Source organism: Terrapene carolina, unplaced genomic scaffold (genome assembly GCF_002925995.2).
Source record: "Terrapene carolina triunguis isolate 2854851 unplaced genomic scaffold, T_m_triunguis-2.0 Scaffold42, whole genome shotgun sequence".
NCBI lineage: Eukaryota > Metazoa > Chordata > Testudines > Emydidae > Terrapene > Terrapene triunguis.
In genome coordinates, this window is record NW_020664393.1 from 68,893,389 (window position 1) to 68,917,681 (window position 24,293).

At 40.6% G+C, this 24,293-nt stretch overlaps 1 protein-coding gene across 2 annotated transcripts in view; it reads right to left on the bottom strand.

Annotated features, from left to right (window-relative positions):
- ATAD2B (ATPase family AAA domain containing 2B) overlaps positions 1 to 16,670 on the bottom strand; it is a 167,184-nt gene extending 150,514 nt beyond the window's left edge. For both annotated transcript variants that reach the window (XM_024194058.3, XM_024194057.3), the window contains exon 1: positions 16,364 to 16,670. In XM_024194058.3, the coding sequence (XP_024049826.2) occupies positions 16,364 to 16,510 (147 nt within the window). In that variant the 5' untranslated portion in view covers positions 16,511 to 16,670. The remainder of the gene's footprint in view (positions 1 to 16,363) is intronic.
- Between the last annotated feature and the right edge of the window lie 7,623 nt (positions 16,671 to 24,293).

Below are 24,293 nucleotides of genomic sequence, written 5' to 3' on the forward strand. Positions count from 1 at the left end.
AGAGATACTATTACAGTATTGGGCAACTGGCTAAGGTGCAGCCCCATAAATGTCATATTGTAAGGTCTTCTCTCCATTTACAAAAAACACACATTTTTGCCCATGTTGCATGGCATATGTTAATTAACCCATGTTAAAATTGCAATTTTAACACTTGTTAGCTAGTTAAAGTAACCCTGCGGGTGAGCCAAGCAAACATGTAAACTATAACTGGCTTGTCTTCACTAGGATCCAATAAAAGCTAGCTTGACAAGGATTAAAAAGACACTTTTTTCCCCAATGAAAATACAGATTGGCTTTTTGCAGATCTAACTCCTTATAGCTGTTTTTTAAGTATTCATCTCTTATCCAACAATGCGGAATCAAATTTTAAAACTTTAAAATAAAGCAGTGGTTTTGGATCCCAAAATTCTATTAAAATTCAGATAAATCGGTACTAGAACTCTCCACTCTAACTCCCTAACATTAAATGGACATCAAGGCTTGTTTAAAGTTATAAAATAAATGTTCATTACCAAATCTATTTTGCAACTAACAACCAGCAAGGTCTATACCTTGAATCCACTGAACACTCACAAAATTATAGTGCTGTACCATAACCTACAGCCACATCTGTACATGCTGTGTGAACTGCCAGAGATGTGTTCTGTGCTATTACTGAAGTGCACCACTAATGCAAGTCAATCTTAATGAACACTTCCTTTCTGAAATGCCAGGAGTTACCCTGTGCAACAGAGAAGCAGAGTTGCAAGTGAAGTCGCAGCACTGGTTTGAAACTAGCCTGTGTGGTACAGGAGAACAAAGCTGAGTAAAGAAAAAAAAGACAGGAACAACAACAATGCAATACCGCCTAAAGCCATTTGATAACTTGCTGTAAACTTAATACCACACCATTATTAAAAACAAAGCAGGTTTTTGCTTAACATAGGCTACCGTAACTTTTAACTATTCTTTATTACTTCTAGAATATTAATTCCTAACCTGTTTAGAGAAAGCTACAAAATACTCGCACCTAACATTAACCTCATTAACCTGCGTGTGAGACAATCAAGCCCACTTCAAATACGAAAAGCAACAAACCCTGAATTAGATTTGATGCAAGAGATGTTGCAGTCTATGCAACGTTTTTCATTGTGAAACCCTGAAAGCTAGCACAAGGAAAAGACCTAGGTTATTTTGATTCCCACACACAGTAAAAGTTAATCTGAAGTGTTGGGTCCAGGTCAGGCGGGAAAACAACAGGACCCTTTCAGGTTTCAGAGTGGTAGCCGTGTTAGTCTGTATCAGCAAAAAGAACGAGGAGTACTTGTGGCACTTTAGAGACTAACAAATTTATTTGAGCACAAGCGGAGGAGAGCCGACCTCAGGGCAGGAGGTGGTGGCAGTGACTCAGGTTCAGGCAGAAGAGCTGAGTCAGAAAATGATTCAACCCTCTCAGGCTCAGAGTGGATGGGCTTGGGTACAGGTCAGACCTAAAAATTAGACCTGAGCAGACCTCTAGGGCCAACAAAGAAACAAGCACTGAGATAGGCTCAAGCTTCAAAATTAAGTCAGCACTGAAACAGCTGTGCAGGCACTAATGCAATGAGTAGCCTTAAGACTACTGTGAAACTGTGGCACTGGAGCTGGCATCTCATGTGCTGATAGCAATGCTGTCACCAGAGTGCAGAGAACACCCACTAAAATATCTTGGTAGTGCCAGGGTGTTGGCTTAAACAATATCGAGGCAACACAGTGGCAGGAACAAAAAACTCTGTTCCAAAGCACCGAGACAAATGTCAGGCCACTGCAGAGAAACACGCACTAAAGGACCATGAAAATAAACAAGCTCTAAAGAGCATGGAAGCACGAGGCCTGAAAATTTTTGCACAACTATACTGGACCTGACTGGGAGAAGAGGATACCCAGTGAACCTCACTGTGATCCAAAAGAGCTGGAATAATAGAGCACAGTCTCCTCCAGGAAGCTCCTTTACCAACTGAAAGTAAGGAACTGACTAAAGTTCGGAAGGTGCCGTTTACACTCTCTCCAAGAGGAGCACAATGGTCATGCTCTTCACTACTACTGTTGTGCTCAAGAATAAAAACAAAACTTCACAGCTAGGGGAGTTTGGTTAGTCTCATACTAAGGAGCAAAGAGCCAGCGGTGAGAATCCTGCACAGGTGGTGAGCCAAATTTTCTGCTAATCTAATGCCACTTAAATTAATGGACTAATGCCAGCAAAGAATCTAAGTGTAAGATATGCATGCAGGTTTATAATCCATTTACAGTCCTCTTACTTGGATGGAGAAAGGGGAGAACGAAGGGAAACTGAATTTACACTTTTTAAAAATATATACTGTGTAAATACACACATACACACACGTGCGCAGAGGAATGTTTCCTTTCCCACTCTATACTTTTAATCTACAATCATATCAAAACCGAAATTCAGCAAAAACTGCTTGCATGCAGTATTGTTATATTTTCAACTCTATCCTTTCAATATTTTTAATTTCTGTTCTGGAGTTCTTCTATTCTGCAGAAAAACATATAGCAAGATCCAGAGGCTAGAAGTTTAAGGTAGACAAATTCTGAGTAAAAATAAGGCACAAAACAATGAGAGCAATTAACCATTTGAACAATTTACCAAGAGTAATGGTAGATTCTCCATCACTGGGAATTTTTAAATCAAGACTGGATGTTTCTCTAAAGATATGCTCTAGTTCAGGGGTTCTCAACAAATTTTTTGGTGGCCTCAACTCTTGCTGGTGGCTGCTCTGACAATTTTTCCTAAAATATTCATTAACTTTAAGGAAAAATAAATAAATATGCACATATACATGTCTAAATCACTGTAATTTATGTAGAGGTTGGCTTTTTTGGCAGACTCAATAATAAAAAGAATGTACAGTTGTCTCTGTTATTTACTGGACCTAAACAGAATAGAAACACAAATAAGGTGCTTTGCACATTCTTGTCTTTTTTTTCTTGTTGCTTCTTTAATATTTGTATGTTTGTTAATATCACTTTTCACAACTAGCTGGGAGGCTGTGAAAAGTGATATTAACAAACATAAAAATATCAATTTTCACAAGGGACAAATTAAGACCTGGATGGGGAGGTGGGTAGGGAGACAGAGGGGCCAGGGCAAGGCGGGGATAGATGGAGGGCCGGGGAGGCAGCGGGGGTAGAGGGGATGAGCCGAGGGCCGGAACCCGCTGCCATGTGACTGGGGTCCAGAGCCAGAGCCTGAAGCCCAATGACTGGAGCCTGCTGCCTACCACCCCAAGGCTGAAGCCCGAAGCATGAGCCTCACCACCCCTGGGAAGGTGGGGAACTCACTGGCTGCCTACTCCTCCAGCGTTTGTGGGCTCCAGAGAGGGGCAGGGCTCAATGCCTGCTGGTAGCCCTGGGGTAGGGTCCACTGCTTCCCTCCTTCTCCCCTCCCCCCAATCACTGCCCAGGAGGCTGTGCCCGCAAGAAAAGCCCCTGGTGGCTGTATGCGGCCTCAGTGGCCACATTTGAGAAATGCTGCTCTAGTTCAAACAAATTAATTCAGGGAAGCCTTATGGCCTGTGTTACACAGGAGGTCAAACTGGATGATTACAATGGCCCCTTCTGGCCTTCTCAACTATGAATCTATAATGCACCTATCACAATGTTGTTACATGTATTTATAACATTTATTTTTAAATATTAATAAATTAAAGAACTCTCCAAACTAGAAACTAAAGAAAATAACTAAATGATCCTTCTCAACCCACTTCTTTAGAAAAAGACTTCAGTAAATAGATCAGGCCTTGCAGGATGGCCCAAGGATCAACAAACTTATGCCTTGATGAAGCAAGGAAGGGGAGCAAACTCCAGAGCCCTTCACTGATAAATGCCTGCCCCGAAGCATACAATGGGGACTGCTATCTAAAGCATTTCAGATGATCAACTGTCAAGTTAAAGGACGGAGAGAGGCAATCTCTAGCATGTAGAGGATATTAAACATAAAGGATTTATGGTTTAAAAAAAAAAGAAAAGTTACAAGCTGCTATCCAAGAGAAAATGAAAAAAAGATATCTTGGCTACAGCTGCTGTCTGGATATCCAGAAGCAACCACTGTTCCCACAGGTTTACTGATTGAGGAAAGTTGCTGATGCAGGACCAGCATATGCTTTCTCCATCCAAGAGGCCTCTGACACTTCTGGGTGTTTCTCAAACCCACAAGCGCCACCTTTGTTTTATCTCAACTGCACTTCAACCAAAAAATGTATAGTTCCAATGTGATCTAGGCCTGGGCTTGAAAAAAATTTACCATTTCCTGGTAAATACAAAGGATTATGAATTAACCTAGAAGGTCATCATCCACATGGATAATGAAGTCGTCAATTCCGACAAGCCTTGACAATTCCAACCAAGCTGATAAGTAACTCAGTTCGCTCAGGAAATCAGAGGTGTAGTAGTAAAGCAACAATATAATCTAATCTCATGATTTTTACTAAGTGGGCACTCTCAATTCAATCTAGTTTTGGAATAAGAGTTCTGATACATTTAGGCCACTTCTACAACTTGAGAATTTCAGAAGAAGATTCCCATTTGTGCAACTACTGATTCAGCGGCACTGAAATTTGTATCAGTGGACACCCTGATATAAAAAAAAGTTTCCATCATGGTAAAACCAGCTCTCTCAATCATCTATTTTATTGAATAATATGCCACACCATTCCCATGTCCAACCAGGGTGACCAGACAGCAAATGTGAAAAATCGGGACGGGACAGGGGGTAATAGGAGCCTATATAAGAAAAAGACACAAAAATCGGGACTGTCCCTATAAAATTGGGACATCTGGTCACCCTACATCCAACAAAATTATTATACTGTTCATATCATTTCAACAAAACCTGATACAATAGAGTTTTCCACCTATTATTTTACTCCCTTCAACATCTATAATCTTGTCTCCCTCTTCTACTATTCACCAACATATTCAATTTCAAGATTTTTAAATTAATTTCTTAACTGATTTAACTACATAGTTTTAAAGGTGTCCAAACTATTTCAATTACTATTCTCTTCTTTCTCATTTTACAAATACCATATTAATCTCCTGAAATGTACTTGTATTAAACAACTAAATGTTATCAGGAAATTTGCTTTACCGACTGATACTCAAAAGTATCTCTACTTCTGCCTTTATTTCCTTGAAATGAGATTTATGATTTGTAGACATTAACATTGCTCATAAGAGCAATGTTTTTACTAACCTTAGAAAATCTGGGGTCAGTAGCCACTGCTTATTTGTATATTCTGAACAGCAATGCAAACATGTCTCAGGGTATTGACGAACTGGGCTACTAAAGGATTTTATTATTTAACATGGATGTAACAAGTAGGGAAGAAAATAAAGAGGTGACCTGCTAAAGAATGTATCTTGTTTCTACCATACCAGGCAGGCCTGTTGTGATGCCCTATTTAGAATACTACTAGTTTTTTCTTGAGGGAAGAGGGATGTTCTACTAAATACTATACTATGTGGGCTCACTTTATAAGCATTTTTATTCCTCAGAAATAAAAAGATATACACTTTTTCCAAAAGAAAGTCCAGGTCTAGATCACATTGGCACTGTGAATTTTGTGGTTGAAGTGCAGTTCAGATAAAACAAAGGTGTAGTTTAAAGCTGTGTAATTCTGTACACAACTGCACAACTGAATCTAGCCTAACTAATTAGGCTTGATACTCTTTTGTATCTGTCCTTGTATACCAATACACTTTAATGACCTATTTGTTTTTTCTGCACCTAGCCTATGAAACCATCGCAGCCAAACAAATACACAAATGCAAAACATACTCAGCTAATGAAGAGTTGGCTAGGAGTGCAGATTTAGGGGGGGAAAACTATAACAAACGTTCTGAATTCCATTGTCCTGCCTTCTGGGAGATAAAAAACTTGAAGAGTTTTCCACCATGTTCATACATGCCCCCCACCCCATCACCAATTTGAGGTGGAAATCTGGATCTTCAATTTTACATGCTAGGAGAGAAGGAAAGAATTCAAGATTACTGTCTATCATCCACATTTCAGCCTATTCTTCCTGTTCTGGGTTCAACCTCTAATCTTTATAGGGAAGCATTAATAGCCTGCTGGAACGGGCACTGGAATGGGACTCAGGAGACCTGGATTCAATTTCTAACTTTGAAACTGGTCTGCTGGGTGATCTTGGGCAAGTCACTTCCCTCCTTATACCTCAGTTTCTCCATCTGTGAAAAAAATGGGGATAAGGATACGGACCTCCTTTGTACAGCACTTTTAGATCTACTAATGAAAGTGAGGCAAGTGATAAGTATTATTAACTATGATCAATACTATTATATTTGGGGTCAGTCATTTTGACTGAGTCATGGAAAGGTTCCATAGCTTCCTTGAGCTGGGATTTTTTTTTTGTGTGTTTGGTTTTTTTTTTTTTTGGTTTTGTTCTTGTATGGTTCCAGATCTTTGTTGTTAATTAGATCAAGTTAGATTTCCCAACACTGACAGTAGTGTCATCCTCCAGTAATTTGCCAAATTCCTTCAAAACTTCTTTCAATTGCTTTTGTAAGTGTAGTGCTTTCTTTTACAGTTTTTTGCAAAATTATTTGACTTAAGTTCTCTTCATGCTCGGTGCAAATTTAATCATATTTTATGGTAGTTGGAAGAAAACAGAGCAACACAGTCTTACTAAAAATTCCATCAAGTGTCATTGGAGAACTAAACTAAAGCCTGCTTTTTCCATTCAACCAACCATGAAGGCTGATTGTGGATGCCAAAGTATTTTTTATCTTCTGCAATGTGCTTAAGGACTGTGTTATAGGTTGCTTCTTTCTCAGGAAGTTTTGGATAGAAATGCTGAACCACTTATGGGTCAGAAGTTTATGATGTTTGCACCTGAGCTCTTCTCTTTTTCATTTTAATTTGGTTGTCTGAGGAAAACTGCAAAGGAACTCTCCTTGTTATAATTTTCCCTGACTATTTGGTTGGCACATTTAGCTACTTGACATAATATTCTACAGGTTTCTTTTCTCACACAGACTCAATAGCATTATGTAGGAATACATTTTCCCCTGTATGTATACATGCAATCATTACTTTGTAATTACTTCGTATTCACCCATCTATCCTGCATCAGTGTCAATGATTATTTTAATTCTTTAAATTTTCCCCTGTTTCTTTATTTAAAGCATCTAGTAGCAAGTTTAAATTTGTCTGGAGAAGTATATTCATGATGAGTGCTTTAATCATTTATTTAAATTGCTTACTTTGTGCTAGGTTGAAAGGTGACATTTATTGCATAAAAAAGATTGTGACTTTCTTACCAAGTCTTTACTTTCAATTGTTTGTATTCCATAATCACAGACAGATTGTTGGGCTTTTTGGATGTCAAAGAACAGAAAACATTCCTGAAGTTAAATAGCTGCTGGCCAGCCTTGGGACTGACTTCATAATGATTGATGTTACGTTTCAATGGTGACTATGGCATCAGAAATACCTTACTTGCAGAATCATCAAAACTTTTTCAGTCTTTTGCTCCTCTGCTTCAATAACCAATCTTTAATTTAGTGTCACATTTGATAAATCTGAAGAAGCTTATTTTCTGAACTTTTTAAAAGAAGCATGAATCCTTTCCCACTCACTACTTCATTTTTGACAATGTTTACATTTTACATCAGAAGAATCATTTTCATTACTTTAGTATATTCAATTTCTTATTTCCTACAACTTCCGGCATGTCAAGTCATACAGATGTTTACTAATCACTAAAAACTAACTCCCATTCTTTTCAAGTATTGATGAGCAGTTTACTAATTTACTAATTAGACATTTACTAATTAGAACAAGAAACAACCACCTAGTGCAGTGGTGCTCCATTTTTTTGCATATTGGTACCCAATTTTCTATACAGGGACCACCCCATTTACCACTATGAAAGGGACAGAATATTTGCAATTACCTGATACCTGTTCACAACTGCCACATTAAGAGCCCCTGATTTAGTTAATTTAACACCACAAAAATTGAAGAATACAAAAAGTTAGCCCGTTTTATATTGAACTGTTATCAGACATCCTTCCCACCTTACAGAAATTTCTAGATTCTATTATCAAAGCATTTGAAATATATATTGAGTTCATGTAAATATTTAATGACAAGTTCAAAAACCTAAAGAAAAAAATTCAAAATCTACCATACACCAGCTTGGTTTTTTCCTTAGCATTGTTTTTTTTCCTACAGCCCAAACTCCAAGGCTACACATAGCAGTTTAGAACTACATTTAGAAGCTACTGTATTAATTTAAATTTAAAAAAGGGGGGCATAATATATATAATTTGTAAAAGTTCTTTCAGATTTATGATGTAAGGTGCTACAGAAATATCATACAAGGTAGACAGCCAAATTTCTTCCTCTCTACTGCTACTGAAACAGCAATGTGTTTGTTGTATGTATTTTTAGTTAGGTCAAGAAAGCCTAAAGTGTATGGCTAGGCACTCCTTTTAGCACTCCTATAAATCTAATTAAATAAATAAACTGAATGATTTGGGTGAAGATCACTGAGCAGGAGGATCGGAAGAATGCTGGGACCTGAAACATCCATCGCAGTTGGACAGTGACCGGTAGGGTTGTGGGAATTGAGACAGGAGGAGACTTGGTAGGGGCAGCAGGAACACTCACTGAGGAGCAAAAAACGTTCCAAAGGTAATGAGGATGTAAGTTAATGTGACAAAACCAGGCTCAGAGACCAGGAAAGTGAGTCAAAGGAAAAGGGAGACCAAAACAAGAAGCCAGCAGACCAGGGAGAAAATAGCAGAGAAAAAAGGATGGAGAACTATACCGGGAAAGATACATAAGCTCATGGTCCCCCTCTCTGCACTAGAAGTGGTGTGAGGGCTTTTACTGCCCAAACTGGGAGTGATATATTAGTAATAAAATATATAACACACTGAAATGACCAGGTCATAGCTACAACCAGAGTGGCAGAAGACTAAAGGTCATCCACGCCTAGGTACTGGATACTTGGTGTGAAAAGAGCTTTATAAAGATTTATACAGTAATAAATTCAATTACTGGGCTGAACATCAACAGTTTATCAGTATATAGCAGTTTAGGGCAGAAAGTACAGAACAATATACCACATCCAACTGAAAGTACCGGGGGAATTGGGTGATCAGAATGTAATTACCTCAGCTAATTACACCTCTACCTCGACATAATGCTGTCCTCAGGAGCCAAAAAATCTTACCGCATTATAGGTGAAACCGCATTATATCAAACTTGCTTTGATCCCCACCCACCCCGGAGCCCTGTATCCAAATTTGTGTTATATCAAGTAGCATTATATCAAGGTAGAGGTGTACTTTGCAGAACCCCAAGCTAAACATAATTCTGGCAAAAAATGCCATGGGATCTTTAATGACAAGTGTCTGTGAGTGTTTTAAGACTCATCTGAAAGATGGCAGCTCCATAAGCAGCCTCCATTAATGCTACACTGGGATACTGGTTTAGTACTCAGAAGAAAGAGCGCAACTTACTAAATCACCAACATCATTTCCCGAATGTTCTTTGGAGGTCTTATTCACATATTAATTAGGTCTTATCCTGCTTCACTTCTGAGTTCCAAGGAGTTCAAAATCCAGAATAGTATGACTGCAGAATATGACCAGCAGTGTCAAGCAAAATGTGTAATTATTTTTCTATATGAAAATTAGCCATTAGTATGTGACCCAATTCAGATTATCACAGGCAAAATGATTTGGTAGACTGCTTTTGAAAAACTCTATCCCCACATGTCCATTTGGGCACATTAAGTGATATAATGTCAAACAGGCTTTAAGTATACTAGAATATTGGCAGGAAGTTGACCACTTGGAACACTTGCTCCATTTCCCACTATGCACAGATGTGTGAATAACACAGTACTAAGGAACAAATTACATGATTTATTCCTGAATTTCTCATGCCAGGTCTCAAAGTAAGGAACACCACTAAAACAAGAAAAAAAACTAGCTTTCATTACCACCCTAAAAAGATGGGTTTCCTCAAGAATCTGCCTTTAAACCAAAATCTTTTTCATAACTTCATAAGAATTGTGCAAGTTTTATCTGAAATACTCCCATTAGCGTTTCTGAAAACAGTAAAACTAAGACTCAACTCAGTGATTTGAAAATACAGGAGCATCTTTAGGAAGGATATTTTTCTTTAAAGAACTTTTAAACACAAGTACAAAGCAGTGTCATTTTCTTTTTCCTACATGACCCAAGATCAGTGAATTTTCCAGCGTTTTTATTTCAAATACATAGAATAGCCATTAAGAGTGTTAGGAACTGTCATATAGGTAACCATCAGAGGGAAATTCCAAACCAACAAGTCCTTACAACTTGTAAAAATGGAAGGTTAAGTGAAAAAGGAAAGACAATAATACTCATTAATCTGAATCAAGCGTTTTTCAAAACAAAAACAAACATGTTACGTCTTTTGCTATTCTGTTTGAAAGGAAAAAATACTTCTTTAATTTTTACAAATTTTTACACAAGTTTTAAAACTAATATTTTTAAATAAAGTAAGTCAAAAACATGTCAAAAATATTTTAAAGTGTTTCAATTGTTGACCATTAAAGAGTAATTGGTATTTTTAAGAGCTAAAAATATACCCTGCAGAAGAATCTGTAAAGTTATATTAAAGTTCTTTAATGTGGAAAGAATTATTTCAATTAATTTTTATACATTTAAAAATTGAAGCAAGAGATTTATATTTACTGTTACTATGAATCATAAAAATGCTGTATAGTGCTTATGTTCCATGTAACTACAGTGCTTTATGTCAATCCCCAGTTCTGTTTCTGCTCCTATTAGCAATTAAGTACAATGGAGAGCTCTATGTTGCTACTGAATAAACTGAACATGTTGGCAGTCCTACTTTTAGCTAGGAACTTGTATTACAGTAATCAGAGTGCCCTCAAGTAGCTCTTAAAGTACTTTTAATGCTTCCTTGCCTAATTAAATTAAGTTAATCTTATCTACATTTCTAAAATGTCTGACCAATACAGTGGCATGATTAAAAAAAACTACAATAATATTAGCTGAGAAATAAATACAGGGCTTTTAGTTTTTTGCAACTGTGTTAAAGAATCATCTCTCAATATTGTGGAGTAAGGTAAATTTAACTTCAACGGCTAATTAAACCCAATCATTGCAATCACAAATCCTATATCAGTATCTAAAAGACATCAAAAAATTAGTTTTGTAAATTAACAATAGAAACTCAAACACTTGCATGTATTTTATGGTCAAAAAATGTTTACTTAAAGTGAGGTTCAAAATTGAAGTTTATAAACCTACTTTCATTATTTTATAATTTTGAATAGTTGTGATAAATTTGATACATTTAGTTCCTGTCAGAATGTTTAAATATCAAGCAATACACACTTGCAAGTCAAATTTTAATAGTAAAATGGTAATTTTTTACTTTTTACAGAAAAGGCAACCAAACCTCCCATTACACTTACAATATTACAAATTAAGCATGAAAACAATACACCTCACTTCCTCCTCTTCACATTCTAATGTACTAAATACTGCCATACCATTACAGAGAATAAAAATCTGATTCCTTGATCTATTTAGCGAGTTGATTTTCTTAATCTTAATATTTGGTCAATACATAGTGCATGTATTACATCTGAGTCTTTGAATCTACCAAGTAAATCACCTGAAACATGTTACTCAACAACATACTAACATTTAATACATTAGACATTTAAATCTCATACATTCCTTTCCCCTACATTTGGGTCTTTTCAAGTGTAGCCTCATAAATATGTGCATATAACCTAAAATATATTAGAAAATGCCAAGAAAAACCACAAGGGGGGGGAACATGGAAGAGCGACAAAACAGATGGGTGCAACTTGTAGCCCCGCATCTACTGTATTAGATATGGCCAACATTTTTATAGGATACTGTTATACTGTATAATCAATGGTATGGAACACAAAAATAATCTTAGCAATTCTCCCTGACTGGTATTTGCAAACATATTCAAGAAACAGCATTCCACAGGGATCCCAAGTCAACACTCTTGTGGAAGTAAACTCAGGCTCACAAAGGTATAGACAATATTTTTGATTTATAGAGCACCTGGAGTCTACTGCAACCTTTAACTTCCCATTCACCAGACCTCCAGTAGAGCTGGGGTTCTCAGATCACAAATCTATGGTAGGCTTTAAAGAGAGACATCATTACAACCAACTTGAGAAGTAAATGAAACAATTGCCTCCAAACCCACACACATGCTAATCCACCCATTACCCCCCAACACTGCAGCTACAACACTGTCTCATAATAGTAATTTTATAAATCATGGCTTGGTGTGGGTTTTTTAATTTCAGCTATTTTTTTCTATATAAATATTGACATCTAACTGTCCTATTGATTTTGGCACATTTTAATCACAGAAAATTGTTAGATATTTTTAACATTATTTCATGGAGATCTGAAAGCTTTCGAACATAAGAATAACTACACTGGGTCAAGACCAATGTTACATCTAGCCTAGTATCCTATCTTCCTACAATGGCCAGTGCCAGATGCTTCAAAGGGAATGAACAGAACAGAGCAATTATCATGTGATCCATCCCGATGTCCAGTCCCACCATCTGCCAGTCAGAGGCTTCAGGGACACCCAGAGCATGGGGTGGCTGGCATCTCTGACCATCTTGGCTAATAGCCATTGATGGACCTATCCTCCATGAACATACCTAATTCTTTTTTGAACCCAGTTATACTTTCAGCCCTCACAACAATCCTTGGCAACAAGTTCCACAGGCTGACTGTGTATTTAGATGAAGTAGCACTTTCTTTTGTTTGTTTTAAACCTGCTGACTACTAATTTCATTGGGTGACCCCTGGTTTGTGTGTTATGTGAAGGGGTAAATAACACTTCCTCACCATTTGTGATTTTATAGATCTGTCATATCTCCCCCCCCTTAGTCATCTCTTTTCCAAGCTGAACAGTCCCAGTTTTTTTACTCTCCCCTAACACGGAAGCGTTCCATATACCTAATCATGTTTGTTGCACTTCTCTGTACCTTTTCCATATCACATCATTATCAATTTCTTAGACCTTAATATTAACAACAGCTTCCCATACTTAAAGCTACAGTGTAAAATGCATACTGAAAATGAAAATATGTATGCGCTAAAATTCTGAAAAGGAAGAAGAGCAAAAGCTTCTAACAAGTTCTGCTAGCTTTTGGCTACTGTTTTTCTAAAGAAAAAAAAAGACTAACACACAACAGTGAATACTTGGAGTGTGCCTGAGATTAATGTAAGAGAGCTCCGATGTATTCCAAAACAAATCCATTAGGTCATGCAAAGATACCCACTTGCCTTTAGAAACACTTCATTTGTATAAGTATCTTGGTATGGATATAGTGATTTTCAGGACAATTTTACTTATCCCTTTCCCTCACTCCATAACAAAGAAATCATTTGGCTGTGCCTTTTAAATCAATGGAAAGGAACACTATCAGTCCCTGGAAAAATCATGGAGCAGGTCCTCAGGAATCCATTTTAAAGCACTTGGAGGACAGGAAGGTGATCAGGAACGGTCAATATGGATTCACCAAGGGCAAGTCATGCCTGACCAACCTGATTGCCTTCTATGATGAGATAACTGGCTCTGTGGATATGGGGAACGCGGTGGACGTGATATATCTTGACTTGTATCAAAAGCTTTGCTAAGTCACCCACAGTATTCTTGCCAGCAAGTTAAAAAAGTATGGATTGGATGAATGGATATAAGGTGGACAGAAAACTGACTAAATCATCGGGCTCAATGGGTAGTGGACAACGGCTCAATGTCTAGTTGGCAGCCCGTATCAAGCTGAGTGCCACAGGGGTCTGTCCTGGGGCCGGTTTTGTTCAACATCTTCATTAATGATCTGGATGATGTGATGGATTGCACTCTCAGCAAGTTCGCAGATGACACTAAACTGGGGGGGAGAGGTAGATAAGCTGGAGGGTAGGGATAAGGTCCAGACTGACCTAGACAAATCAGGGGATTGGGCTAAAAGAAATCTGATGAGGTTCAACAAGGACAAGTGCAGAGTCCTGCACTTAGGACGGAAGAATCCCATGCACTGCTACAGGCTGGGGACCGACTGGCTAAGTGGCAGTTCTGCAGACAAGGACCTGGGGATTATAGTGGACAAGAAGATGGATATGAGTCAACAGTATACCCTTGTTGCCAAGAAGGCTAACAGCATATTGGGCTGCATTAATAGCCAGCAGATCGCGGAAAGTGATTATTCCCCTCTATTCAGCACTGGTGAGGCCACATCTGGAGTACTGCGTCCAGTTTGGGGGCCGCCATTACAGAAAGGATGTGGAAAATTGGAGAGAGTCCAGCGGAGGGCAACAAAAATTATTATGGGTCTGGGATACATGACTTATGAGGAAAGGCTGAGTGAACTGGGCTTATTTACTCTGCAGAAGAGTGAGGGCGGATTTGATAGCAGCCTTCAACTACCTGAAGGGGGGTTCCAAAGAGGATGGAGCTAGGCTGTTCTCAGTGGTGGCAAATGACCGAACAAGGAGCAATGGTGTCAAGTTGCAGTGCGGGAGTCTAGGCTGGATATTACGAAAAACTATTTCACTAGAAGTGTGGTGAAGCATTCGAATGGGTTACCTAGGGAAGTAGTGGAATCTCCATCCTTAGAGGTTTTTAAGGCTTGACAAAGCCCTAGCTGGGATGATTTAATTGGGGTTGGTCCTGCTTTGAGCAGGGGGTTGGACTAGATGACCTCCTGAGGTCTCTTCCAATGCTAATCTTCTATGATCTTAGTGCTTAGCAGCAGTAGACTCCTCTACACAGCAAGCCAGAGAGGGTTAAGTCAAACTTTGGCTCACAGGGTATACCAGGCCCATGGGACCGGCATACTGGAATGTGTGTTAGAAGCTTTACCAGCCATAGCGCAAAAAAATAGCACAGAGCAGAAACTGAAAGAAAAATCAGATAGAGGAAAAAAAAGAAGGAAATTAAGAAGAAACAGGATAGGACTGAAAAAGCACATTCAGTTTACAGCTGACACCTAGTCAACAGTGTTCTTTAGTGTTTGTAAACAAAGGGAAGGGGAAAGGGTTTTTAACAATTCTGGCTGCTACTGCTTTTTTTCTACTTGTCTCCATCTCTTCCCCCTTAGCAGTGAATGGGATGTGGTCCCTTGGTGCATGACTGTCAAACATTTTGATCCTCAGCTGTGTCATTCCTGTATTCATTCAGCCCTAAGTCTTTCTAGACACATTGAGTGCAGGGGCAACCTACAGTGTATCATGTTTAGAATATGGTTTTCAGATCAGAGCACAATAACCACCAGCAGAAAAGTTGTAATGCAATCAATTTTCTTCCTATCACACAAAGAGCCCCCTCTAATAAATGTGGACAAGGAGGAGCATATATCTGTTGTCAGCAAATCTTTCCTGAAACAGTGGAGAAGACAAGCCTCCGGAAATCGGCAGTAGATCTCAATTATAATCTACAAAACGTTAGTTTCATACATTAGGCTGTTGGATTCAGCTGTGATTAGACCATACAATCAAAGCTCTGATTATAAATCATGTTGGGAAAACAGCTAATTAAGCAAATAGGCCAAATTATTATTTTCCCTTGCTTTTCAAGGGAGGGATTAGAATACGGGAGACATGTTCAAAGCAGGGCTGTCAAGGCTGATACGGATAGCTGTCATAGGTGAGTTGAGGCCAATATTTTGTAAGCTACTGGAGGCGCAGCTCCCAACTTTTGTTTCTTGTTGTCCCTCCAGTGTAGTCCCAGGCGCAGCCAGAGAGGGAGCTTTGCTCCGCTCCTACCTCCCCGATCCCCTGCCGGGCACAGCAGCAGCCTGTCTGTTCCCCTCTCGCACACAGATGTAGCTAGCCAGCGGCACGAGAACTTTTGTCCCTCTGCTCCCAAGTCTTCCACCACCCCACGGCTACAACCCCAGTCCCCCAAAGCTCCCGCCACACAAATCCGCCCTCCAGCCCCCTTCTTCACCCCTTGAGCCGCCGTCCCTCTCCCCAGCTCAGCTGAGCACACCCGAAAGTAGCCCAGCCCGGCAGCCCAGCTGCACCCCTCGTCCCCCCGCAAATTCCAGCTCCCCCGTCCTTACCGCCCCCGCCCCGCACTGCCGAGTGTGGACGGATCCCATTCCCCCTGCCGCCCCCCAGTCACTCCCCCACCCCGGGCAGACACAGCCGCGCCGGTGCTCCCCTCCCCGTCTGCCCAGCTCTGCCTCTGCCCCCCCGGCCCCGACAGAGGCAGCAGCGGTGCCCTCCCAGCCCTTCTCCGGCCCGTCGCTTCCCTCACCCGGGCCGCCGCCGCCTCCTCTAGCCCGGCCTTGGTGCCTCTCTTGGAGGAGCGGGTCCGGGACGAGATGAAATGGCTGCCGGCTCCGGCCGCCGCGGCCGCCGCTTTGCCCAGGGGGCGCAGGGAGCTCTTCCTGGTGTTCACCATGGCCCCGGCGAAGGCGGACACGCGGAGCCGCCGCCGCGGAGGGAGGGCTGCGGGGCGCCTCCTCCCGGGGAGCGGGGCGGCCGGGCAGAGAGACACGCCGAGCGCGCCGAGTTCGCCGCCGTCTTCTCGGCTCAGTCACACACTAACTGGCCGCCATTACTCTCCCTCTCCCTTTCTCCGCTCGGTCACCGCGAAGCCGCTGGCTGCCGCTTGGGGGCGCTGTGCCGCTGCGCAAGCCCGGCGGCCCCTGCGGGGTACTCTCTAGCCCGGCGCCGCGCGCTCTATGGGTCCTGCTCTGCGTGCGGGGGGGTGGGGGGTGTCTGGCTCAGAGTCAGCCCGAGCTCCCCTGAGGGCGGGGGCCGTGCGTGCCTGCAGCCCAAGGATGGGGGAGGCGGGGTTCTAGCTGCCTGCAGCCCCCAGGGAGGGCGGGCGTCTGGCTGCAGCCAGTGCCTGTTCTTCAGGGGTGTGCGGCTCAGCCTGTGTGAGGCTTCCTGAGACGCACGCTGCACAGGCTCTGAGGCTGTGTGAACAGCAGGGGGAATCCAGGGTAATAAAGCCTAGGTCTTATCAAAGTGCTTTACAAAGAGGGTCAGTAGCACCCTCCCCATTTTGCCAGTGGGGAAACTGAGGTACATGGCTGTATACCCTAAGTCCCCATGAGTCCCACTCCAGTGCCCTAGTCACTAGGTCATCATACTGCCTCTCCCCATCCAGCCGTGTCATTATTTGTATTGCAGTGGCACCTAGAAACCCAAACCTAGATTAGGGCCCTGACTGCTTTCGGGGTTGTTCATACACATAAGTGAGCCCTTGCCTCAAAGTAAGACCTTACAGTCTAAATAGAGACAGACAAAGGGGGTGTCGGCCTTATTTTATAGATGAGGAACCAAGGCACAGAGAATAAGTGACAATGCCACGCAGGAGATTTGAACTTTGGTGTAGTATTGCTGTGTATTGTTAAAAGACTGCTATGTCTTATCCAAAGGGTGGCTGCATTTCAACCAGGAGAGTGGTGCTTTCTGTATAAAGACCAAACTTGCAAAATTTACTTAGTCAAGCAGTTTATTTTAAGTCAATGGAATGACTATTTATGTGAATAAATGTTCCCAAGGATGGGACTTCCACCACTTTCTGTGGAAACTGTGCCACGGTCTAATAAGTTTCACTATTAAGAAATTCTCTCAATAGTCAGGACAAGTGTACACTACAAAATTAAGTTGGCCTAAGTTACGTTGATGTACAGCTACCACAGTAATTGAATCGGTTTTACATCTCCACACTACAATCCTTGTGTCAGCGATGCGCGTCCTCACCAGGAGTGCTTGCGTCAAGTTAACTGCCAGTGTGGTGCATTGTGGGACGGTTTCTGAAAGGCAGCAACTGACTGCATTGACCTAACTACATCGACTTAAGCGCTACACATCTTGTGGAGCTGGAGTTATTAAGTTGGTGAAGTGAGCGAGCTACATCAGTGGGAGCTATATTTTTTAGTGTAGACGCTTACAACGTTAGGTCGACATAAGCTGCCTTACGTCAACTTACCTCTCTAGTGTAGACCAAGCCTCAGACTAAATGGGCTACTTGTCTTGCTGGTTGTACAAGTCCCAGATAAGTTTCGGAATTTTTTGCCAGGTAGCCTCAGTCCACGTTTGATGTTTATTGCACTGTATTGGAATGCTAATTTTTCTTATTTATGTGCTTTTATACTAGACCCAATAATCTCCTTGGAGAGGGGAGAAAATAATATCTGCTATAATATGTTGGAGGCCAAAGTGTTTTACAGACTATTAATAGGATACAGTCTAATCCCTTTTCACTGATGTGAGGTATATGCAATTAGATCCCCTCCTCTCTCACCACTATTTTTTGCCTCCTATTGAACACATAGCTATCACAGTTCAGACACAGTCACAAACCCAGGGCTTCAAGAAAAAAGTATGGTTGGTGTTGTGAACACAGAATTGTAAGTAACAAACTTCTGGAGTTTAATTCTAGTTCTGACACTGACTTGTTTGGTGCCGCTAGGCAATTTGCTTCAATGCGTTCTGTTTCCCCAACTATACAATAAGGATGCTAAAATTTACCATCACATGGCACACAGTTGTTGTTGGGATGTATTAATCAATATTTTTAAAATCCTTTTGAGACTGAAATTGCAGTATTATTCGAGATATAAAACGAAGAGAAAAACTGCTTATATGCAGATGGGATTCTGCTGTTTCTATATCATACCCATCATCTTTATACCACAGTTAGAAAATCTTCTGAAAACATGTGGCAAGACATGTTTTAAAATAAATATTACAAAATATTAAGCCATACCAGTCAGATATTTAAAAAAAAAGTGTTCTACCCAGATTTTCAAACATAATGATTATTTTCTCCAATCCCCTTACCTACCCTGGGTTAGGTTTCAAATATATCTGAGTAATTAACTATTGTATATCATCCAAAAATCACAATAAACTTTATATCTTGCTTGCACTTTTACCAGGTACAGAAGTCTGATCAAGTGATAATGTGTGCTGGGGATTGGAAATTATTCTGATTGTCTCATTTGAGATTCCCACTTTCAGAACTTTCAGTCTGCTCTAGCAACTTTACCTCAAACATGCTCTTATCTATTGTTTAAATCCACACAGGACCTTTAAAAATTTTAGTTGGAGAATCAGTGAGCTGAGTTTTGTTGTATTTTCTTTCTTTTTCATATATATATATTGAGTCTTCATGAAAGGTGACAGGAGCTGCAGGACAGGAGAGGAATGTTCCCTACCAAATGTATGGTGAGGACTGGACCAGAATATAATTTGGGTGAGGGGAGCTAGTATCACAGTGGATGGCAGATAATGTAGTTTTCCCGTACTGCCCTGCAGTCTTAATAGTGCAGTGGATTAGTTCAATAATAGTTCACCTTTGGACATACTGGGTTCAAATTCTGGATGGAACAAAAAGCAAAGTCATTTAATGGTCTCCTCCTGCTTTTTTTGTATGCTTCACAAAAACATCACACATCGTGGCTGAATAAGCAGTCTATGATCAAGAAAAGCTCCAGAATACAATTACACAGAATGTTACAGATTATGATTGCAGTGTATTGGCAGAGCTATTTAGGGAAGCTTGCACAACATCTGCTTGCAACATGCCTGACTCAAGCCAACACCCTCAATTTCATGAGCACCAAAATTACTGATGACTTTTTAAAAGTAACATGAACTTCATAGTTGTCCAAGTTGTCTCCGTAGTTGGGCTCCTGTCCAATTCTCCTTAAAGTTAAAACAATTCTCTTAAAAGCTACACTTTTATTTTATGATTTACTAATCTTTTGTACTTGTCCATTTTTTTTAAATATTCTGATCTCATGCCTGCAAACTGTACTCAAAGGAGTAGATCTTTTGAAGCCAATGGGACTACTCGTACTAAAGAGACTGATGCAGTTACAAAAATCCCTGCACGCTGCTTTGAACCTATATCCTACAACATCTAATTCTTAAATGTTTTATTCCCATTATGTTAGAGTGGTGGTGAACAGGCATGTTTCATGTTGGATGTTTTCGCCCAAGATTGCTTTTGGCAGGTGCTTTATTTTCAGGTTTCCCTGTTCTCCAGATCCACTATAAGGAATGGCTAATATTATTCTGATTGGGGTGCCAGCATGTGACTTTCCACTCTATGTATCTTAGTTTGAATACCATTCACACATTCATATTTTTAATACTCAATATATAAATTAACAGATCACAAATTGCAAGGTTTGATTTTTTTTTTAGCACAAAAGGCATAGTAACATAGGACTAACATTTTACAATATACATGCTAAGAGTCTAGATTTAAGAGCTGTTTAACAATAAAAAGTGAAGCCCTGGGGAAATGGATTTAAAATGATGCAGGAATTTATATGGTGGCACCCTCTTTTTAGATTGTTTGTTTCAAGTACTATATAACTATACAACAGAAGGGTTTAACAACCAATTCTGGTCCTGTTCAGTACTCCTCATTCAAGAAAAGCTCCCAGTGAAGTCAGTGGGAACTTTGCATGAGTAAAGAATGTTGAATTTTCTTTGAGAGAAAGAGAAGAAGATAAAGAAAGAGGAGAGGAAAAGAGAATACAATGATTATTATTTATTTGTATTATAGTAGGGTGCGGAGGTCAAAACAAGATCAGGTATTTGTGTTGGGTACTGTATAAACATTGTAAAAGATTTTCACATCCATATTTTAAGGTGGAAATAACATGTCAATTGAGGATTCATAATTTCTTGCAGACAGGTGTCTAAATGCTTTCAAAAGCAAATGCCTCAAGAAAATACTAGGAATTACATTTATTTAATTTATAGAAATGCCAAGATTCGTCAGAGAGTTCATGAACTTCTCTCCAAAGTTATCCAGAAAAGAAGACACAAATAGCTGGGACATGTGCTAAGAATGAAGCTAGAGCATCTGCCCTAACAGATGTGCCACTGGGCAGGTGGAAGAACACGTAGAGGGAGTCAACTGAAAGAATCCATCAAAAGGGAAAACTTATGGGACCTAACAATGTAGAGGACATGAAAGAGCAGCCCAGGATAGGCAGGGATGGTACAGTTGTGTTTGAGTTGGTCTAGGAAGGATTCAGAAGATTTTGTTCTAGCCTATCAGTGTTTACAGTCTAGTCCTAAAAGGCACACACAAGTAAGGTACATCTTACAAGTGGGAAAATCCTGCATTCCTTACTCAGGACTTCATTGGGGAGTTCGCCTGGAGAAGGGCCGCAGGGTTTGATCCAGTGTTCATGTTTTCTTCAAACCTGGGTAATATTACCAAGGTTGATTTTGTAATATCTCTCACAAACTGGAAAATTCCCAAAATACTAAACAAATAATCTTTCAGGAATCTATTTATAGTGTCTTGTGTGTTCTCCTTTGTCGTGCTGCCAACTTATCTTGATTTTAGCTGAATCTTGGGGGGGGAAATTGTTCATGAGGTATTTCACTGTTGTAAACTTGCTAGAAGTCCTTTTCTCATAATACAGTATCTTAATACAGTAACTCCTCACTTAAAGTTGTCCCACTTAACATTGTTTCATTGTTAGTTGCTGATCAGTTAGAGAACATGCTTGTTTAAAGTTGTGCAATGATCCCTTATAATGTTGTTTGGCAGCCGCCTGCTTTCTCCACTGCTTGCAGAAATAGCAGCCCGCTGGAGCTACCTGGTGGGGGCTTGGAACCAGGATGGACTGGCAGCCCCCCATCAGCTACCCTAAGTTCTCTGTGCAGCAGCCGCCCAGCAGGCTATCAATTTCCGGGCAGTTCAGCTGTCCCTCCCCCTACTGCCTGCTCCTGCCCTCTACCTTGGAGCTGCTCCCAGGAGCCTCCTGCTTGCTGTGCAGGGAGGGGGGAGCAGAGGGGTACTAATGTCAAGGTGTCCTCCTCCCCCCGCTCCTGTACCTTATTGCCACAGAGAAGGTGGGGGGCAGGACAGGGCTCAGGACGGAGGGAGCTTGCTGGCAGCAGCTGCTGTCTCAACTTGCTAATCTATTTAAAAAGGCAGTGTACTTAGAGTGGGGTCAGCGTACTTGAAGGGGCAATGCTCGTCTCTCTCTCTCACACACACAGTGTGTGTCTCTGTCTCTCTCCGCCATGCTGTCTCCCCTCCCTCTATTCGTACTGCCTTGTTGAGGGCTCAGCCGAGTGCTTGTTCATCATTTATCACTAGGGTGACCAGACAGCAAGTGTGAAAAATCGGGACAGGGGGTGGGGGGTAATAGGAGCCTATATAAGACAAAGCCCCAAATATCGGGACTGTCCCTATAAAATCGGGACATCTGGTCACCCTATTTATCATTAAGGCGTTCCCTGGGAAATATCCCACCCTATTCCACCCTCTGACTTCACTTCACCACCTCAACCAAGCTTCACAATCATCATTGCTGTATACAGTATTAAATTGTTTGTTTAAAACGTATACTGTGTATATGTGTGTGTGTGTGTATAAAATATAGTCTTTTGTCTGGCGAAAAAAATTTCCCTGGAACCTAACCCACCCTCCCCATTTACATTAATTCTTATGAGGAAATTGGATTTGCTTAACATCATTTTGCTTAAAGTAGCATTTTTCAGGAACATAACTACAACGTTAAGTGAGGAGTTACTGTACATTAAAATTGCACTGATTCTCCTTTGAGAATTGTCCATACAAATACTCACTCTTGGGAGAAGGGTGCCCTTGGCATAGGAGTTCAGAAACCTCAAGCCAGTGTGCTTTGGGGCAGTGCCCAGAGGACAACCAATCAAGGTCGCGGGCCCCATAGTGCTACCACTGTACAAACACATAAAAAGACACAGTCCCTCCCATGAGCAGTTTACAATCTGATCAAAGAGCACAGATTAGGTTGCATATGTGGATTTTTTTTTTTAATAAATACATTTCAAAATGAAATAGTTTGATGTCTATTCCTCCTTACCAGCCAAGAATATAAGGTTGAGGTTTTCCCTGCTACAATAAATAACATCACTGCAACCTGAAACAAGTGTTGGGGATGTGGCTCTCTGCATGGCTTTAGATGTTAATGATGACCCCATGTACCCACAATTTCAAAATGAGCTTAATATCACATGCTGCAATTACTTAAAATAACATTTTTTCTATGAAGGTAAGGTAGTGTTACAAGACCAGATGCATCCTAACATTCTACAAATACATTAGAAGCAAGAGGAAGACCAAGGACAGAGTAGGCCCGTTACTCAATGACGGGGGAAAGACAATAACAGAAAATGTGGAAATGGCAGAGGTGCTTAATGACTTCTTTGTTTCGGTTTTCATCAAGAAGGTTGGTGGCGATTGGATGTCTAACATGATGAATGCCAGTGAAAATGAGGTACGATCAGAGTCTAAAATAGGGAAAGAACAAGTCAAAAATTACTTAGACAAGTTAGATGTCTTCAAATCACCAGGGCCTGATGAAATGCATCCTAGAATACCAGAAAGATAATGAAGCAAATAATTAAGCAATCAATTTGCAAACATCTAGAAGATTATAAGGTGATAAATAACAGTCAGCATGGATTTGTCAAGAACAAATCGTGTCAAACCAACCTGATAGCTTTCTTTGACAGGGTAACAAGCTTTGTGGATGGGGGGAAGCAGTAGATGTGGTATATCTTGACTTTAGTAAGGCTTCTGATACTGTCTCACATTACCTTCTCATAAACAAACTAGGGAAATGCAACCTAGATGGAATTACTATAAGATGCATGCATAACTGGGTGGAAAATTGTTCCCAGAGAGTAATCAGTGTTTCACTGTTGGGGTGACCAGATGTTCCGATTTTATAGGGACAGTCCCGATTTTGGGGTCTTTTTCTTATTTAGGTTCCTGTTATCCTCCACCCCCTGTCCTGATTTTTCACATTTGCTGTCTGGTCACCCTATTCACAGTCATGCTGGAAGGGCATAACAAGTGGGGTCCCGCAGAGATCGGTTCTGGGTCCAGTTCTGTTCAATATCTTCATCAATGATTTAGATAATGACATAGAGAGTACACTTATAAAGTTTGCGGACAATACCAAGCTGGGAGGGGTTGCAAGTGCTTTGTAGGATAGGATTAAAATTCAAAATGATCTGGACAAACTGGAGAAATGGTCTGAAGTAAATAGGATGAAATTCAATAAGGACAAATGCAAAGTACTCCACTTAGGAAGGAACAATCAGTTGCACACATACAAAATGGCAAATGACTGCCTAGGAAGGAGTACTGTGGAAAGGGATCTGAAGGTCATAGTGGATCACAAGCTAAATATGAGTCAATA